We start from the raw sequence: 21,094 nt of genomic DNA, 5'->3' as shown, positions 1-21,094 counted from the left end.
CTGCCTGTGACGTTCACAGTTCAGAGGGCGCGATGACGCGCTTAATGCGCGCCGCCCTCTGACTGAAGAGTCACAGCCAGAGGACCCGGAAGAAAAGGCACGGAGCGCTGGATCACGGCCAGGTGAATATAGCAATGTCAGGGGCCTGAGCTAGCGGCGACTCCGGCACCTGACCCCCACAGCGTGCCGGTGTTCCCGCCTGCTCAGGCCCCCCAGCACTCGGCGCCCAGCGACGATAGGTGAGTATGTTATTTTTTTATATATATATATATATTGCAGCAGCATACGGGGCATATAATACTATGGAGCATTTTATGGGGCCATCAACATTTATGGAGCAGTGTACGGGGCATATACTATGGAGCATCTTATGGGGGCCATCAACATTTATGGAGCAGTGTACGGGGCATATACTATGGAGCATCTTATGGGGGCCATCAACCTTTATGGAGCAGTGTACGGGGCATATACTATGGAGCATCTTATGGGGGCCATCAACCTTTAAGGAGCAGTGTACAGGGCATATGGATGGGAGCAGCAAATTACAGAACGGTGGCGCAGGATGGGAGCACATGACAGAACGGGGGTGCAGGGTGGGAGCAGCACATGACAGAACGGGGGCGCAGGATGGGAGCAGCACATGACAGAATAGGGCAGCACATGACAGAATGGGGGTACAGGATGGCAGCAGCACATGACAGAACGGGGGCGCAGGATGGGTGCAGCACATGTCAGAATGGGGGCGCAGGATAGGTGCAGCACATGACAGGATGGGGGCGCAGGATGGAGCAGCTCATGACAGGATGGGGACACAGGATGGAGCAGCACATGACAGGATGGGGACGCAGGATGGAGCAGCACATGACAGGATGGGTACGGAGGATGGAGCAGCACATGACAGGATGGGGACTCAGGATGGAGCAGCTCATGACAGGATGGGGACGCAGGATGGAGCAGCTCATGACAGGATGGGGACGCAGGATGGAGCAGCACATGCCAGGATGGGGACGCAGGATGGAGCAGCACATGACAGGATGGGGACTCAGGATGGAGCAGCTCATGACAGGATGGGGACGCAGGATGGAGCAGCTCATGACAGGATGGGGACGCAGGATTGAGCAGCACATGACAGGATGGGGACGCAGGATGGAGCAGCACATGAGAGGATGGGGACGCAGGATGGAGCAGCTCATGACAGGATGGGGGCGCAGGATGGGTGCAGCACATGACAGGATGGGGACGCAGGATGGAGCAGCACATGAGAGGATGGGGACTCAGGATGGAGCAGCTCATGACAGGATGGGGGCGCAGGATGGAGCAGCACATGACAGGATGGGGACGCAGGATGGAGCAGCACATGACAGGATGGGGACGCAGGATGGAGCAGCACATGACAGGATGGAGACCATATACCAATACAAAAATGCTCGCCACCCGGGCGTAGAACGGGTTCAATAGCTAGTATATAGATAGATAGATAGATAGATAGATAGATAGATAGATAGATAGATAGATAGATAGACAGTACAGACCAAAAGTTTGGACACCTTCTCATTTAAATATTTTTCTGTATTTTCAGGACTATGAAAATTGTAAATTCACAATGAAGGCATCAAAACTATAAATTAACACATGTGGAATTACATACTTAACAAAAAAGCGTGAAACAACTTAAATGATGTCTTATATTCTAGGTTCTTCAAAGTAGCCACCTTTTGCTTTAATGACTGCTTTGCACACTCTTGGCATTCTCTTGATGAGCTTCAAAAGGTAGTCACCGGGAATGGTTTTCACTTCATAGGTGTGCCCTGTCAGGTTTAATAAGTGGGATTTCTTGCCTTATAAATAGTGATGGGACCATCAGCTGTGTTGTGCAGAAGTCTGGTGGATACCCAGCTGATAGTCCTGCTGAATAGACTGTTAGAATTTGTATTATGGCAAGAAAAAAGCAGCTAAGTAAAGAAAAACGAGTGGCCATCATTACTTTAAGAAATGGAGGTCAGTCAGTCTGAAAAATTGGGAAAACTTTGAAAGTGTCCTCAAGTACAGTGGAGAAAACCATCAAGCGCTACAAAGAAACTGGCTCACGTGAGGACCGCCCCAGGAAAGGAAGACCAAGAGTCACCTCTGCTTTTGAGGATAGGTTTATCCGTGTCACCAGCCTCAGAAATTGCAGGTTAACAGCAGCTCAGATTTGAGACCAGGTAAATGCCACACAACATTCTAGCAGCAGACACATCTCTACAACAACTGTTAAGAGGAGACTTTGTGCAGCAGGCCTTCATGGTAAAATAGCTGCTAGGAAACCACTGCTAAGGACAGGCAACAAGCAGAAGAGACTTGTTTGAGCTAAAGAACACAAGGAATGGACATTAGACCAGTGGAGATCTGTGCTTTGGTCTGATGAGTCCAAATTTAAGATCTTTGGTTCCAACCACTGGGTCTTTGAGCGACGCAGAAAAGGTGAACAGATGGACTCTAAATGCCGGGTTCCCACCGTGAAGCATGGAGGAGGAGATGTGATGGTGTGGGGGTGCTTTGCTGGTGACACTGTTGGGGATTTATTCAAAATTGAAGGCATACTGAACCAGCATGACTACCACAGCATCTTGCAGCGGCATGCTATTCCATCCGGTTTGCGTTTAGTTGGACCATCATTTATTTTTCAACAGGACAATGACCCCAAACACACCTCCAGGCTGTGTCAGGGCTATTTGACCAAGAAGGATGACCTGGCCTCCACAGTCATCAGACCTGAACCTAATCGAGATGGTTTGGGGTGAGCTGGACAGCAGCGTGAAGGCAAAAGGGCCAACAAGTGCTAAGCATCTCTAGGAACTCCTTCAAGATTGTTGGAAGACCATTCCCGGTGACTACCTCTTGAAGTTCATCAAGAGAATGCCAAGAGTGTGCAAAGCAGTCATTAAAGCAAAAGGTGGCTACTTTGAAGAACCTAGAATATAAGACATAATTTCAGTTGTTTCACACTTTTTTTGTTAAGTATATAATTCCACATGTGTTAATTCATAGTTTTGATGCCTTCAGTGTGAATGTACAAATTTCATAGTCATGAAAATACAGAAAAATCTTTGATACAGGAAAGAAATATATCTTGGTACCGTGTTAGCCAGTAGATAGAAAAATATTTAGAATTGAGAGTCCTCAGTGGTTGATACCTTTTAATGGCTAACTGAAAAGATGGTAACAAATTGTAAGCTTTCGAGACTACATACGTCTCTTTATCAGGCAAAGACTAAAACAAATTCTGAAGAATCACATATTTATGCACAACATCGTCGATTTATGCACAACACACGCCGATCCAGAGATGTCAGCGGGTAATCAAGCGACGAAATAAAGTCCTGATCATTCAACAGAGACCAACGATCTCCCAGCAGGGGCCTGATCGTTGGTCGCTGTCACGCATAACGATATTGTTAACGATATCGTTGCTACGTCACAAAAAGCAACGATATCGTTAACGATATCGTTATTTGTGACGGTACCTTTACTCCTGAGGAAAATCAATCTGGAAGTTACGTGGTTAGCTTCCGCGCTGCTGTAAAGATGAAAAGATGATAAAGATTTCATCATCTCTCCTGAGGAAGAAGTCCTAGTGACTTCGAAACATGTTGAGAGAATAAACCATCATCTTTATCTTCAAAATGTCTGGACATTCATCTTTACAGCAGCATGGATACTAACCACGTAACTTCCAGATTGATTACCCTGACTTGGTCAAGAGCTGACCTATTGGATCTGCGGCAGTTGTCAAAACTTTGATGAGTCTGTTATGCGGTTTTCTACATCAAATAGGTGAGTGCAATCTTATTGTACTTTTGAAACTCTCCATCAGATTAAGAACCTATTTCGCTTTTTTCCTGTAGTTGTTCTCCGATACCCCTGAAGGATACACGTGGGTCCCCCCCCCCCCCTTCTTTGACCAGATAGTGTGCTTTGGGGAATGTTTATTAGGGAGTGATAAGTATACATGTTTACATGTTGTCACGGGTTTACCACAACAGAGAAGACAGAAGACTGCAGCATCTGAACAGAATAGAAGCACTTCACCTTCTTATTAAAACAGGTTAAATTTCTTTGGGCAGTGCAGGGGTTCATCTGCCCTGTTGAGAACTCTTGGAGCTAAGGCTCTCAGCTGTGCACTGTTAGCAACTCCAATTCTCTATGTAATCTGGGTCCTGACTTAGGCCCCTTTCACACATCAGTTTTTTGTCAGTCGCAATCCGTCGAATTTTGAAAAAAACGGATCCGGCCACTGATGCCGCCGGATCCATTTTTTCCTCATAGACTTGTATTAGCGACGGAAAGCCTTACATTTCATCCGTCGTTCGCCGGATCCGTCTGTGACAGTTGCTTGGTTTTGTGAGTGTGATAATTCCCTTTCTTCTCCTACTTTGGTTTAACCCCATCCTAGCCTCCCCGATGCATAACTCCATGTGTGTGAATATTTGTAAGTTTGGTATTTTTCTTTACCCCTGTTTATATTACCTTGTTAGTCTGGTTGGTGTATTACGGTGCACTACTGCTTCCCTATTCCCTGGGTGGGGGAAGGGTACAGACTGAGGGCAGGTTCAGGAGCTAAGTCAAGGTATGTGACCCAGCATCTTATCTTCAGAAGTAACCCAGGGAACTGGGCGAGCTAGGGCGTTAGGGACAGGGAAGGAGCCCCTGGTCCCGGGACACCCGATAACAGAGTCGTGACACATGCTGCATCTTGTTTAGGGATATAGTGTTATTGTTATTGCCTTCATTTGATTATGGTTTGATTTGTTTCAGGGGAGTTTTATGCTGGCATATTTCAGTTCTTCCTTGTACCTGCTGTCCTATTTAACCATTCATGTGATTTGGCTACTGTCTATATCCATTTAATAACATGGATGCTGATATGTTTTTTACTTACACCCCTGCATGTCACATATTAATTTAAAATATTCTGATCTCTTTAGGGTCCACTACAACCTTATTTGGTTGTTCTGGCATGAATTTGTATAGTGGCTGGGATTTTAATGGTTTTTTAATTTATGTTTTTGCATGTATCTTGCTGTATTAATACAGTTTTGTCATTTTTATGATGATCCCTTTGTATGCACACTTCTTGTTCTTTTTTCTAGCGTATACCATATATATTCGTGTATAAGCTGAGTTTTTCAGCACTTTTTTTTGCTGAAAACACCCCCCTCGGCTTATACACGAGTCAAGATCCCAGAAAGCCGGCGAGGGAGGGGGAGCAGCGGGTGACAGAGGCCGGAGCTGATGGCTGTGGCTAAAGCCTGTGCCGCTGCTGTAATAGCGCATAGTGCCAGCCGCAGGCTAACAGCACACATCATACTCACCTACTGGTGCGCCCTCGGTGCTGGCACTGCATCTCGTTCCGGCCACCGGCACCTGCAAATCTTTCAGCCGAGCGATAACATGGCACCGCTCAGTAAGGTAATGAACATGCACGCCTCTCCACTCCCATAGGCGTGGCGCGCACATTCATTACCTTAACGAGCGGGGCCACGTGATCGCTCGGCAGGAAGAGTTTCTGGAAACCGGAACAAGATGCAGTGCCACCGAGGGATCGCAGGCAGGTAAAGATGTTTTTTTTTTTAATAACAGGAATCATACATAGGGATAAGGAGCCATGCACACCAGGACAGAGACTGGGGAGCCATGCACACAATGACAGGGACTGGGGGAGCCATGCAAACAATGACAGGGGAGCCATGCATACAATGACAGGGGAGCCATGCATACAATGACAGGGACTGGGGAGCCATGCATACAATAATAGGGACAGAGGAGCCAATGCATACAATGACAGGGACTAGGGAGCCATGCATACAATGACAGTGACTGGGGAGCCATGCATACAATAATAGGGACAGAGGAGCCATGCATACAATGACAGGGACTGGGGAGCCATGCATACAATGACAGGGATGGGGGAGCCATGCATACAATGACAGGGATGGGGGAGCCATGCACACAATGACAGGGACTGGGGAGCCATGCACACAATGACAGGGACTGGGGAGCCATGCATACAATGACAGGGATGGGGGAGCCATGCATACAATAATAGGGACAGACGAGCCATGCATACAATGACAGGGACGGGGGAGCCATGCATACAATGACAGGGACTGGGGAGCCATGCATACAATGACAGGGACTGGGGAGCCATGCATACAATGACAGGAAGTGGCGAGCCATGCATACAATGACAGGCACTGGGGAGCCATGCATACAATGACAGGTACTGGGGAGCCATGCATACAATGACAGGGACTGGGGAGCCATGCACACAATGACAGGGACGGGGAGCCATGCACACAATGACAGGGACTGGGGAGCCATGCATACAATGACAGGGACTGGGGAGCCATGCATACAATGACAGGGACTAGGGAGCCATGCATACAATGACAGTGACTGGGGAGCCATGCATACAATAATAGGGACAGAGGAGCCATGCATACAATGACAGGGACTGGGGAGCCATGCATACAATGACAGGGATGGGGGAGCCATGCATACAATGACAGGGATGGGGGAGCCATGCACACAATGACAGGGACTGGGGAGCCATGCACACAATGACAGGGACTGGGGAGCCATGCATACAATGACAGGGATGGGGGAGCCATGCATACAATAATAGGGACAGACGAGCCATGCATACAATGACAGGGACGGGGGAGCCATGCATACAATGACAGGGACTGGGGAGCCATGCATACAATGACAGGGACTGGGGAGCCATGCATACAATGACAGGAAGTGGCGAGCCATGCATACAATGACAGGCACTGGGGAGCCATGCATACAATGACAGGTACTGGGGAGCCATGCATACAATGACAGCGACTGGGGAGCCATGCACACAATGACAGGGACGGGGAGCCATGCACACAATGACAGGGACTGGGGAGCCATGCATACAATGACAGGGACTGGGGAGCCATGCATACAATGACAGGGACTGGGGAGCCATGCGCACCAGGACAGGGGTGGGGAGCCACACACACCAGGACAGGGACTGGGGAGCAATGCATACAATGACAAGGACGGGTGGAGCCATGTACACCAGGACAGGGACAGGGGAGCCACACATACAAATGACAGGGACGGGGGACTGGGGAGCCATGCATACAATGACAGGGACTGGGGAGCCATGCATACAATGACAGGGACTGGGGAGCCATGCATACAATGACAGGGACTGGGGGAACCATGCATACAATGACAGGGACTGGGGAGCCATGCGCACCAGGACAGGGATGGGGAGCCACACACACCAGGACAGGGACTGGGGAGCAATGCATACAATTACAAGGACGGGTGGAGCCATGCACACCAGGACAGGGACGGGGGAGCCACACATACAAATGACAGGGACGGGGGAGCCATGCATACAATGACAGGGACTGGGGAGCCATGCAGACAATGACAGGGACTGGGGAGCCATGCACACCCACCAGGAGAGAGACTGAGGAGCAATGCACACCAGGAGAGGGACTGTGGAGCCATGCACACCAGGACAGGGACTTGGGAGCCATGCACACCAGGACAGGGACTGGGGAGCCATGCAGTCAATGACAGGGACTGGGGAGCCATGCATACAATGACAGGGATGGGTGGAGCCATGCATACAATGACAGGGACGGGTGGAGCCATGCATACAATGACAGGGACGGGTGGAGCCATGCACACCAGGACGGACGGGGGAGCCACGCATACAATGACAGGGAAGGGGGGAACCACGCATACAATGACAGGGACGGGGGAGCCATGCACACAATGATAGGGATTGGGGAGCCATGCACACCAGGAGAGGGACTGAGGAGCAATGCACACTAGGACAGGGACTGGGGAGCCATGCACACCAGGACAGGGACTGGGGAGCCATGCATGCAATGACAGGGATGGGGGAGCCATGCATACAATGACAGGGACTGGGGAGCCATGTATCTGGGGATCTATTATGATCTGGGGATTTATTATGATGGAATATAGGCTGAACTGGATGGACAAATGTCTTTTTTCGGCCTTACTAACTATGTTACTATGTTACTATGTATACAATGACAGGGAATGGGGAGCCATGCATACAATGACAGGGACTGGAGAGCCATGCATACAATGACAGGGACTGGGGAGCCATGCATACAATGACAGGGACTGGGGAGCCATGCACACAGTGACAGGGACGGGGAGCCATGCACACAATGACAGGGACTGGGGAGCCATGCATACAATGACAGGGACTGGGGAGCCATGCACACCAGGACAGGGACTGGGGAGCCACACACACCAGGACAGGGACTGGGGAGCAATGCATACAATGACAAGGACGGGTGGAGCCATGCACACCAGGACAGGGACTGGGGAGCCATGCAGACAATGACAGGGACTGGGGAGCCATGCACACCCACCAGGAGAGAGACTGAGGAGCAATGCACACCAGGAGAGGGACTGTGGAGCCACACACAACAGGACAGGGACTGGGGAGTCATGCACACCAGGACAGGGACTGGGGAGCCATGCACACCAGGAGAGGGAATGGGGAGCCATGCACACCAGGACAGGGACTGGGGAGCCATGCATGCAATGACAGGGATGGGGGAGCCATGCATACAATGACAGGGACTGGGGAGCCATGTATACAATGACAGGGAATGGGGAGCCATGCATACAATGACAGGGACTGGAGAGCCATGCATACAATGACAGGGACTGGAGAGCCATGCACACCAGGACAGAGACTGGGGAGCCATGCACACCAGGGCAGAGACTGGGGAGCCATGCATACAGCGACAGGGACAGGGGAGCTATGCACACCAGGATAGGGATGTAGTGACAATGCATACCCAGTTTTTCGCGGCAAAAGTAGGTGCCTCGGCTTATACTCGGGTCGGCTTATAATCGAGTATATACTGTATTTAGTTTTAAGTTGTTGTGTGACCCTGGTACATGAGATACCTATACCTATCCCTCTCCTAGTGTATCCTCACCCACCCCCTGCAGACTGTGAGCCCTCGCGGGCAGGGTCCTCCCTCCTTATGTACTCGTGTGCCTTGTTATCTGCTCATGTTTAATGTATTTGTCTATATTTGCCCCGTATTCACATGTAAAGCGCCATGGAATAAATGGCGCTATAAAAATGTATAATAATAATAATACTATGAAACATGACTATGATAATGTATAAATATTTATTAACATGATAGCACATATAGACAAAATAATTTAAAATTCTCTCAACAGAGAAAAAAAGTGCGAGAGTCGGGAGATCACAGTATGACAATTTTAGTATTAATATATCAACTAGCAGCATAGAGGATGAAAAAAAGCAGTCTATGTACATATGTCCAGTGTGGATAAGAAAGCTAGTAAATTGAAAAAATAATGCATAAATCCATGATGAAAGGAATATCATAACATGTAATAAATACAAAGCCCTCACAGATCATGGCCACCGAGGGGTTATGTTAAAATATAAATCACAGTATTAAACCTGTGTTGGTACAATTTCAGTGTCCACAATGTGTAAGCATTGGAAACATACACAATCACATATGGGACTGCAAACTGTTTAAATGATTAAAATAGCATGATGTTCAGTGACTAGTGCATTAAAGTGTCAGCAGAAAAGATGTCAGATGATGCTATGAGCTGCTTACCCGCGCTCTTGCCATGCCCAAAGAGCGTTTCACAGCAGCTTTAACCAGGGAGGGAAGCAGAGGGGAGTGAACTATTTAAATAAAGCAAGTTCAGCAAATAAGAATTGGTATTTTAATGTGGTGGTTCCCTAGGAAGGTGTTGTGGGACCCTAGTACAATGCATGGTAGCTCCCATTACACTTCCGATGCGGCGTTACGTGCATCCTCAGAACGCAAGACACAGACCAGAAGTGGAGTGACACTTGTTATTTTTTCTGTAGTTATTCACAAAGACAAATGCAATATCCTGAGTTGCACCTTATTTCAAGCAAAGATTCAAGCTTTTTCAAGCCATAGACTTGAAGGCCTCATTCACGCGTCAGTAGTTTTGCATCAGTATTTGTATGCCAAAATAAAGATCGTCTCCAAAACACAGACCAGGTGTCAATCTTTCAATTATAATTGTTCTCTGTGTTTCATTATATATCAAGTTCTGGCAAAAAATGTTCAGTTTGTCAAGTTTTCTCTTTCTAGGTATATTTTTGAGTAAAATGTAAATTGTTCTTTTATTCTATAAACTACTGACAACATGTCTCTGAATTTCCAAGCAATACATTTTGTATTTATTATCAGAAAATGAGAAATGTTCAAAATAACAAAAAAATGCATTGCTTGCAGACCTCAAATAATGTAAAAAAAAAACAAGTTCATAATCATTTAGAAACAACAATACTAATGTTTTAACTCAGGAAGCGTTCAGAAATCATTATTTTGTGGAATAACCATGATTTTTAATCACAGCTTCCATGCGACTTGGCATGCTTTACACCAGTCTTTCACACTACTTTTGGGTAACCTTATGCCACGCCTGGTACAAAGATGTAAGCAGTTCTTCTTTGTTTGATGGCTTGTGACTATCCATCTTCATCTTGATTACATTCCAGAGGTTTTCAATGGGGTTCAGGTCTGGAGATTGGGCTGCCCATGACAGGGATTTGATGTGGTGGTCCTTCATCCACACATTAATTGACCTAGCTGTGTGGCATGGCGCATTGTCTTGCTGGAAAAACCAGTCCACAGAGTTGGGGAACATTGGCTGAGCAGAAGGAATCAACGATTTTTCCAGGATAACCTTGTATGCGGCTTGACTCATATGTCCTTCGCAAAGATTACCCTGCCCAGTCCCAGCCTTGCTGAAGCATCCCTAGATCATCACCAATCCTCCACCAAATTTCACAGTGGTTCAAGACACTGTGGCTTGTATGCCTCTCCTGGTCTCAGTCTAACCATTAGATGACCAGGTGTTGGGCAAAGCTGAAAATTAGACTCATCAGAGAAGATTACCTTACTCCAGTTCTCTATGGTCCAATCCTTATGGTCTTTGGCCAACTTCAGCCTGGCTCTCCTTTGCTTCTCATTGATGAAAGGCTTTTTTCTAGCTTTAGCCCTTCCTCTAGGAGCCTGTTACGAACTGTTCTTGCTGTGCACTTCACCCCAGCTGCCATTCCTTTTGTAGGTTACTTGATGTCATTCTGCGGTTGGTGAGCGACATTCAAATAAGATGACGGTAATCCCGGTCAGTGGAGAGTGGTTTTCGCCCTCTGCCGGTCTGTAGCTTTGTTGTCCCCAATATCTGCTGCTTGACCTTGTTGTAATGGACTGCCATCTTAGAAATTTTAAGGATGGAGGCAACATGACGCTCACTGTGTCCCTCTGCTAATAAAGCCAGAATTGAGCCCTTTTCCTCACTCAAGACTTTTCTTTTCAAGCCCTTTGGCATGGTTCAAAGTTATTTTCTCATTCCTATTACTTTTGGGATATTACTAGCACTTGATTTGCCATCCAGCTTGTCATATTGTAAGATGATTGTGAACACCACAGCAGGGTTTTTTATACTTTTTTTCGTTAAATAAGATTTGGTTCAGGTGATCACCTAATCAGAAGCAAATTAAGTAGAATGAGGTGTGCTCTGGTTGGAATTCAACTGACACTGGAATGGAAGCTGATTTTTTATAAAACTGTGCTGTGGTCTCAATTTTTGACTGAGCCGTATATAGATATTTATATTATATATCTTTCATTGATTAGTCATATGAGCAATTATTTTCAGTGCTAGCATTAAGAGAGATACATTAAACTTACTAAAGGGTTTGTAACATGATTAGAAGTAATCCCCTACCCACAGAGTACAAGATTACTCCCAGATAACTTGGGGGGTGTAACTACCAGAAATCCTATGATCGAAATGGAGCAGAAGTCGAGCATGTGCACCTCCCCTCCATTTATGCTCAAGAGAGTGCCTATGATGGGTGATCCAATGCCACTGCATTTAAGAGTTGTTCCTTATTGAAAGTGAGCGGTGCCAAAGACATTATGGCCCCACTCACCCGGAGAGACACATTAGTGATTAGCTAGGGTTCAAGCAAGTGAGAAACAATCTGAAAATGCTGTATATGGTAGTTACACTAAAATTCTTGGCAGAAAGGAACATCGCATTCATGCTCCTTTTCCACATGTGATCCACACTGAGCAGCATTTATTCACCACAGTGCATACGAGGATGCTGAATTTAGTAATGCACAGTCTTACCATCTGGAAGACAACCCGATCTTTCTCCCTTTCACAAGTCTGAAAAATGACTCTCTCTGTAGGCGCAATGTAGTCCACTGTCTGGAGAACATCTGCAGTAAATAAAGTACAAGTGATTGATCCATATTAAGTTTACATAGGAAATTGTTCACAGATAATCTGATTTAGTGTTATTGCTCTGCATCTTTATACTCTTGGGCTGCATTCAAACTTTACAATAGATTACAGCTCTTGCAAAAATGAATCAAAGATGCAGCAGGTTTATTACACCAAGGACTTGCTAACCATTAACCACTTCACGATTTTGGGATTTTCAGATTTTGTATTTCCATTTTTTTGCTCCTTCTTCCCAGAGTTTTTGGTCAAAATGGCCTTGTGAGGACTTGTTTATTGCGGGATGAGTTGTACTTTTGAATGACACCATTGGTTTTACAATATTGTGTACTGCAAAATGGGAAAAAAATTCAAAGTGAGATGAAATTGCAAGAAAGTGCAGTCCCACATTTTTTTTAACCATGTTCACTAAATGCTAAAATGGACCTGCCATTAAGAGGTCGCATATACCAAACATGCTTATGTTATTATTTAAGTGGCGAAAAAAAATCAAACGTTTGAATTAACCCCTTCACGCCGCTGCCCTTTTTGGTTGTTGCATTTGTTTTTCGCCCTTCTTCCCAGAGCCATAACTTTTTTATTTTTCCATCAATATGGCCATGTGAAGGCTTGTTTTTTGCAGAACGAGTTGTACTCCTGCTGATCCATCGATGACCCGGGATCATGTGATGGAGTCACCGATGGGTGGGCGGGATTAGTGACACGCTTCCGATGTGGTCACAGTAAATCATACTGTCAGCGATTGACAGCGCCGTGGGTGGATCGCAATTCCACCTGCGGCTGTTAGGGGCACATGTCAACTGTTCAAATCAGCTGACGTGTCGGGAAAGATGTGGGCTCAGTGCCGAAGCCCACATCAAAGGGAGGGACACAACATGCGCTGTACTAGTACGGCACATGTCGCCATGGGGTTAAAAAAAATGCAGCTTTCCAAGAACCATATTATCTCAATTTTTAGGGATCTGGGGTTGGGTGAGGGTTTATTTTTTGCTCATTGACGTGACGTTTTTATTGATTGTATTTTAGGGTAGATAAGAGGTGTTTATTGCCTGTTATTGCATTTTTTTTTGCAATGTTGAAACGACCCAAAAAAATAGTTCTAACATTTAGTTTTTTTTTTTTCTCATTACACCATTTACCAATCGGATTAATTCTTTTTCTATATTGACAGATCGGATGTTTCTAAACGCGGCGATACAAAATGAGTATAATTATTTTTTATGGTTTTATTTTGAATGGGGCGAATGTGGAGTGATTTAAACTTTAATTTATTTTTTTTTAAATTGTAAAAATGTTTTCTTTTCTTCACTTGCTTCAATAGTCTCAATCGGCCAACAGAAGCTGCAATAATCCGATCGCCTGTGCTACACATAGCAGGGCTTCAGCTAAAATTATCCTTTGTTATGAGCGTCGGCCACAGGGCAGTGCTCATAGCAATCTGGCAATGACAACCACAGGGTTATCCTGCAGAACCCATGTTGTGTAGCCAATCCATCAGTGACCAGCGGTCATGTTACACAGGCACCGATGGGAGAGGTTTATAAATGCACTTCTGGCACAAGCATGTTATATACCGCTGTCACAGATTGACAGCAGCATTTAACATGTTACAGACACGGGTGGATCGCGACACTGCGGTCAGGGCACATGTCAGCTGATAAAAACAGCTGAAAGTGCCAGAAAACATGTGGGCTCAATGCTGGAGCCCACAAGGAGTGCAGGGACACGACCTGTGATGTACCTATATGTCATAAATTGCGATGGGGTTAATAATGATAAAAAAGTTGCTAAAATTTGCTTTAACTTCGTGGACCAAATTAAGCTATAAAATGTTATAAACTTAGACTAGCTGGTCTAAAGATGTGCCAGATTTATCAACCAGCATGAGACGCAAACATTTGGTGCATTTTATGCTTGTCTAGTCTAAGGGCCCAGTTTATAAAAGATTTCATGCTAGAATTCTGGCATTAAAGCTTTGAAAAGATGCAAAATTTAGGTGCAGCTTGGAGCGGTGACTAAATTTTGCAAATTCTGGGGTGTGTAAGTCAGTTTCATTACAAAATCTTCAGTTTTACTTACATTTGTTTATGCCAAAATAAATACACCACACTATAGAAACTACTACATCTAGTATTTTGTGCAACCGTCATGATTTTTAAAGACAGAACCAAGCCTTCCAGGCATGGAAGGAACAAGTTAGCGACATATTGCAACAGCTATCTTTTTCCATTTTTCAAAAATGACCTCTTTTAGAGCCTGGATTCTGGATGGAGGCGTTAAACATAGGCCCGATTAGGACCCACAACATTCATGTAATATACAGGCATGTAACAATGCAGCACATGTCCATGTATCCATGAAGATATTTTTAATGAGAGACACCTCTTTAACATCATACACATATATATATCTGACATGAAATCAGAAAAAACCTTTCCCGTTTTAGGTCAATTAAGATAATAATAATTTTTATTTATATAGCGCCAACCAATTCCGCAGCACTTTACAATAAGCGGGGACATGTACAGACAATAAATTCAGTACAAGTTAAGACAATTTAAACAGTGACATACTGACATTAGGGGTGAGGTCCCTGCTCGCAAGCTTACAATCTACAAGGAAATGGGGGGACACAATAGGTGAAAAGTGCTTGTTTTTTCAGGTCTGGCAATTATAATAAATAGGGATTTTCATATAAAGCTGCATGATCCGGTCATCAGCCCGCGTGTTTAAGTGCAATAGTCAAGTATCAAGTGCAGTTATCATGTGCATGGAGGGTGTGGAGACAGATGAATAGTAGGGTGCAGATTCACATGCAGATAATATTTGGAAGGAGGGAACAGGACAAAGTTAGTTTACTGAGTTTTTGATTTGGTAGGCTTGTTTTAAGAGATGGGTTTTTAAAGCGCGCTTGAATAGGTCGGGGCTAGGTATCAGTCAGATCGTCTGTGGAAGTGCATTCCAGAGAGCTGGCGCAGCACAAGAGAAGTCTTGGAGACGGAGGTGCGAGGTTCGTATTACGGGGGATGTTAGTCTTAGGTCATTTGTAGAACGGAGGGCACGTGAAGGGCGATAGACGGAGATGAGAGAGGAGATATAAGGCGGTGCAAAACTGTGGTGAGCTTTGTGGGTGAGAGAGATGAGTTTATACTGGACCCTGTAGCGAATGGGTATCCAGTGTAATGACTGGCACAAAATGGAGGCATCAGTTAAGCGGCTGGACAGAAATATGACCCTGGCTGACGCATTTAAGATGGATTGAAGAGGAGAAAGTTTGGAAAGAGGGAGACCGATCAGAAGAGAGTTGCAGTAGTCCAGACGAGAATGAATAAGAGCGACAGTAAGGCTAGGGTCACATTGCGTTAGTGCAATCCGTTTAGCGCTAGCGGATTGCGCTAACGCAATGTTTTCTATGGGGCTGCGGTCGGGGTCACGGTAACGTCCCCGCTCTCGCAGATCCCCGATCTGCGAGAGCGGGCAACGGACCGCGGGCGCGCCTCGGACGCTGCAAGCAGCGTCCGCGGCGCGCCAGGAATCACCGGCGCGTTGCTAGCGCGTGCCGAACATGGCACGCGCTAGTGAAGCGCGTTCCCATTGCCGTCAATGGGCGCGTTAACGGACGCGTTGCACGGCGTTAATTTCGCCGTGCAACGCTGTCCGTTAAACGCGGTCCCATAACGCAATGGGAACCCAGCCTAAGAGTCTTAGCAGTTTCAAAGGTGAGAAAAGGTCGGATTCTGGAGATGTTTTTAAGATGCAGGTGACAAGAGCGAGTGAGTGATCGGATATAGGGAGCAAAGGAAAGTTCGGTGTCGAATATCACCCCAAGACAGCGGGCATGCTGCTTGGGAGTTATAGTTGAACCCTCCAGGGTAATTTCGATGTTTGGTAGAGTGAGGTTAGTAGAAGGGAGAAACACAAGTAGTTCCGTTTTGGAGTGATTTAGTTTCAGATAGAGGGAGGACATGATGTTAGAGACAGCAAGACAGAAAGATTACCATAATTAATAAGATTTGCCAAATGCCAGAATATTGAGAATGTTTTAAGGCATTTTTATTACTTAACCCCTCAATCCCATATGACGTACTATCCCATCGAGGTAACCTGGGACCTAATTCCCAGTGACGGGATAGTACGTCATATGCAATCGGCCGCGCTCACGGGGGGAGCGCAGCCGATCGTGGCCGGGTGTCAGCTGACTATCGCAGTTGACATCCGGCACTATGTGTCAGGAGCGGTCACGAACCGCCCCAGGCACATTAACCCCCAGAACACTTCGATCAAACATGATCGCAGCATTCCGGGGGCATAGGGAAGCATCATGCAGGGAGGGGGCTCCCTGCAGGCTTCCCTGAGACCCTTGGTACAAGGCGATGTGCTCACCTTGTACCGAGCGTCTCCTCCCTGCAGGCCCTGGATCCAAAATGGCCGCGGGGCTACTTCCGGGTCCTGCAGGGAGGTGGCTTACAAGCGTGTTATGAAAGGCAATTCAGTACCACAATGGACATAGCGGTCAGAGCACATACAGTGATCTGACAATAACCCAAAATCATAGAACGAGCTCTGAGACGTGGGAACTCTGCAGACCGCAATCCCTAATCCTCTCCAAACAACACTAGAGGCAGCCGTGGATTGCGCCTAACTCTGCCTATGCAACTCGGCACAGCCTGAGAAACTAACTAGCCTGAAGATAGAAAATAAGCCTACCTTGCCTCAGAGAAATACCCCAAAGGAAAAGGCTGCCCCCCACATATAATGACTGTGAGTTAAGATGAAAAGACAAACGTAGAGATGAAATAGATTCAGCAAAGTGAGGCCTGACTTTCTTAACAGAGCGAGGATAGAAAAGGTAACTTTGCGGTCTACACAAAACCCTAAAGAAAACCACGCAAAGGGGGCAAAAAGACCCTCCGTACCGAACTAACGGCACGGAGGTACACCCTTTGCGTCCCAGAGCTTCCAGCAACAATTTAGACAAACTGGACAGAAAAAATAGCAAACAAATAGCAAAGAAGAACTTAGCTATGCAGAGCAGCAGGCCACAGGAATGATCCAGGGAAAAGCAAGTCCAACACTGGAACATTGACAGGAAGCCAGGATCAAAGCATTAGGTGGAGTTAAGTAGAGAAGCACCTAACGACCTCACCAGATCACCTGTGGGAGGAAACTCAGAAGCCGCAGTACCACTTCCCTCCACCAACAGAAGCTCACAGAGAGAATCAGCCGAAGTACCACTTGTGACCACAGGAGGGAGCTCTGCCACAGAATTCACAACACAAGCGCCTGCTCAGAGCAGGCGCCTGTAAGCCTGGAGCAGCGCACGTCAGATCGCTGATCTGACACAGTGCTCTGCAAAGTGTCAGATCAGCGATCTGATAATATATAGTGATGCCATCCCCGGGACAATGTGATAATGTAAAAAATATATATATTAAGATATGTAAAAAAAAATAATAATAATAATTCCTAAATCAAGAAAAAAAAATATTGTTCCCATAAATACATTTCTTTATCTAAATAAAAACAAAAACAATAAAAGTACACATATTTAGTATCGCCGTGTCCGTAACGACCCGACCTATGAAACTTTTCACTAGCTATCCCCCTTCAGTGAACGCCGTAAAAAAAAAACGAGGCAAAAAAAAAAAACCGCTTTATCATCATACCGCCAAACAAAAAGTGGAATAACACGCGATCAAAAAGACGGATATAAATAACCACGGCACCGCTGAAAACGTCATCTTGTCCCGCAAAAATGGAGCCGCCATACAGCATCATCAGCGAAAAAAATAAAAAAGTTATAGTCCTCAGAATAAAGCGATGCAAAAAAAATAATTTTTTCTATAAAACAGTTTTTATCGTATAAAAGCGCCAAACATGAAAGAATGATATGAGGTATCGCTGTAATCGTACTGACCTAAAGAATAAAATTGCTTTATCAATTTTACCAAACATGGAACGGTATAAATGCCCCCACAGAAGAAATTCATGAATAGCTGGTTTTTGGTCATTCTGCCTCACAAAAATCAGAATAAAAAGCGATGAAAAAATGTCACGTCCCCGAAAATGTTACCAATAAAAACATCAACTCGTCCCGCAAAAAACAAGACCTCACATGACTCTGTGAACCAAAATAAAGAAAAATTATAGCACTCAAAATGTGGAGATGCAAAAACTATTTTTTGCAATAAAAAGCGTCTTTTAGGCTAGTTTCACACTAGTGTTTATCCGGGCTGTGGAGGGATGCGGACTTCCTCCGTGAAGCCCCGCCCACTGCCACGCCTCTTTGTTCAGCTCCGCCTACAGCTGCATGCAGTGTGCACACCCTATCTTTAACATTGGGTAAGCAGGCCATGCCGCTGTATGCAGATGCCGCCGCATGCGTAGTTTTGACGGTTCGGCATCTGCACGAAAATGCAACATCTTGCATTTGGTGCAGGTCGTCGCACCGTCAAAACGACGCATGCGGTGGCATCCACATACAGAGGCATGGCCTGCGTACCCAATGTTAAAGATAGGGTGCGCACAACGCATGCAGCCGTAGGCGGAGCTGAACAAAGAGGCGCGGCAGTGGGCGGGGCTTCACGGAGGAAGTCCGCATCCCTCCGCAGCTCGGATAAACGCTAGTGTGAAACTAACCTTAGTGTGTGACAGCTGCCAATCATAAAAATCCGCTAAAAACCTGCTATAAAAGTAAATCAAACCCCCTTCATCATCCCCTTAGTAAGGGAAAAATAATAAAATTTAAAAAAAATGTATTTATTTTCATTTTTCCAATAGGGTTGGGGCTAAAGTTAGGGTTTGGATTACATTTACAGTTGGGATTAGGGTTAGGGGTGTGTCAGGGTTAGGGGTGTGGTTAGGGTTATGGTTGGGATTAGGGTTAGGGGTGTGTTGGAGTTAGGGGTGTGGTTAGGGTTGGGATTAGGGTTAGGGGTGTGGATGGGGTTAGGGGTGTGGTTGGGGTTAGGGCTGTGGTTGGGTTAGGGTTTCAGTTACATTTGGGGGTTTCCACTGTTTAGGCACATCAGGGCTCTCCAAACGCGACATGGCGTCCAATCTCAATTCCAGCCAATTCTGCGTTGAAAAAGTAAAACAGTGCTCCTTCCCTTCTGAGCTCTCCCTTGCGCACAAACAGCGGTTTACCCCAACATATGGGGTATCGGCGTACTCAGGACAAATTGGGCAACAACTTTTGGGGGGCTAAAAAAAAACATTTTTGTGGGAAAAAAATGAATTTTTATTTTCACGGCTCTGCGTTATAAACTGTAGTGAAACACTTGGGGTTCAAAGCTCTCACAACACATCTAGGGGGTCTACTTTCCAAAATGGTGTCACTTGTGGGGGGTTTCAATGTTTACGCACATCAGGGGCTCTCCAAACGCATCATGGCGTCCCATCTCAATTCCAGTCAATTTTGCATTGAAAAGTCAAATGGCGCTCCTTCCCTTCCGAGCTCTGCCATGCGTCCAAACAGTGGTTTACCCCCATATATGGGGTATCGGCATACTGAGGACAAATTGTACAACAACTTTTGTGGTCCATTTTCTCCTGTTACCCTTGGTAAAATAAAACAAATTGGAGCTGAAGTAAATTTTTTGTGAAAAAAGTTAAATGTTCATTTTTATTTAAACATTCCAAAATAATTTGTGAAACTCCTGAAGGGTTAATAAACTTCTTGAATGTGGTTTTGAGCACCTTGAGGGGTGCAGTTTTTAGAATGGTGTCACACTTGGTTATTTTCTATCATATAGACCCCTCAAAATGACTTCAAATGTGATGTGGTCCGTAAAAAATACGGTGTTGTAAAACTGAGAAATTGCTGGTCAACTTTTCACCTTTAAAACTCCCTAACCCAAAAAAAATGTTGGTTCCAAAATTGTGCTGATGTAAAGTAGACATGTGGGAAATGTTACTTATTAAGTATTTTGTGTGATATATCTCTGTGGACATAAAAATTCAAAGTTGGAAAATTGCGAAATTTTCAAAATTTTGTCAAATTTCCATTTTTTTCACAAATAAACGCAGGTAATATCAAAGAGATTTTACCACTATCATGAAGCCCAATATGTCACGAGAATACAAAGTCAGAATCACCGGGATCCGTTTAAGCGTTCCAGAGTTATAACCTCATAAAGAGACAGTGGTGAGAATTGTAAAAATTGGCCCAGTTATTAACGTGCAAACCACCCTTGGGGCTTAAGGGGTTAATGCAAAGTCAAAAGTTTACATACACGAAGATTACTATGCCTTTATACAATTCTGGATTGTATATATAATGAAGTCATGTGTTTGAAAACTTCTGATATATTTTATTGCAACATCTGAGTTAATTAGAGACACACCTGTGGGTGTATTTAAATGTACACGTGAAACACACTGCTTCTTTGTGTAGCATCATGGGAAAGTGTAAAGAGATCATCCAAGATATCAGAAAGATAATTGTGGACTTGCACAAGTCTAGGTCATCCTTCGGTACAATTTCAAGATGCCTTAAGGTTCATCGTTCATCTGTACAAATTATACGAGACTACAAACAAGATGGGAATGTCCAGCCATCATACAGCTCAGGAAGGAGATGGGGTCTGTGTCCCAGGGATGAACGTGCTTTGGTCCAGCATGTAAATATCAACCCAAGGACAAAAGCAAAAGACCTTATGACGATAGCTGGTAAGATTGTGTCAATAACCATAGTGAAACAAGTACCGTATCAAAATAGGCTG

The 21,094-nt window shown here is 45.4% G+C and overlaps 1 protein-coding gene across 3 annotated transcripts in view; it reads right to left on the bottom strand.

Annotated features, from left to right (window-relative positions):
• The window catches only part of DUS2 (dihydrouridine synthase 2), a 263,484-nt gene that overhangs the window by 162,180 nt on the left and 80,210 nt on the right, over positions 1-21,094 (bottom strand). For all 3 annotated transcript variants that reach the window (XM_069740207.1, XM_069740208.1, XM_069740209.1), the window contains one exon: positions 12,258-12,349. In XM_069740207.1, coding sequence (XP_069596308.1) covers positions 12,258-12,349 — 92 coding nt within the window. The remainder of the gene's footprint in view (positions 1-12,257; positions 12,350-21,094) is intronic.

This window comes from Ranitomeya imitator, chromosome 9, assembly GCF_032444005.1.
Source record: "Ranitomeya imitator isolate aRanImi1 chromosome 9, aRanImi1.pri, whole genome shotgun sequence".
NCBI lineage: Eukaryota > Metazoa > Chordata > Amphibia > Anura > Dendrobatidae > Ranitomeya > Ranitomeya imitator.
The sequence above is the reverse complement of the archived record's forward strand: the minus strand, read 5'-3'. Positions and strand labels throughout refer to the sequence as shown.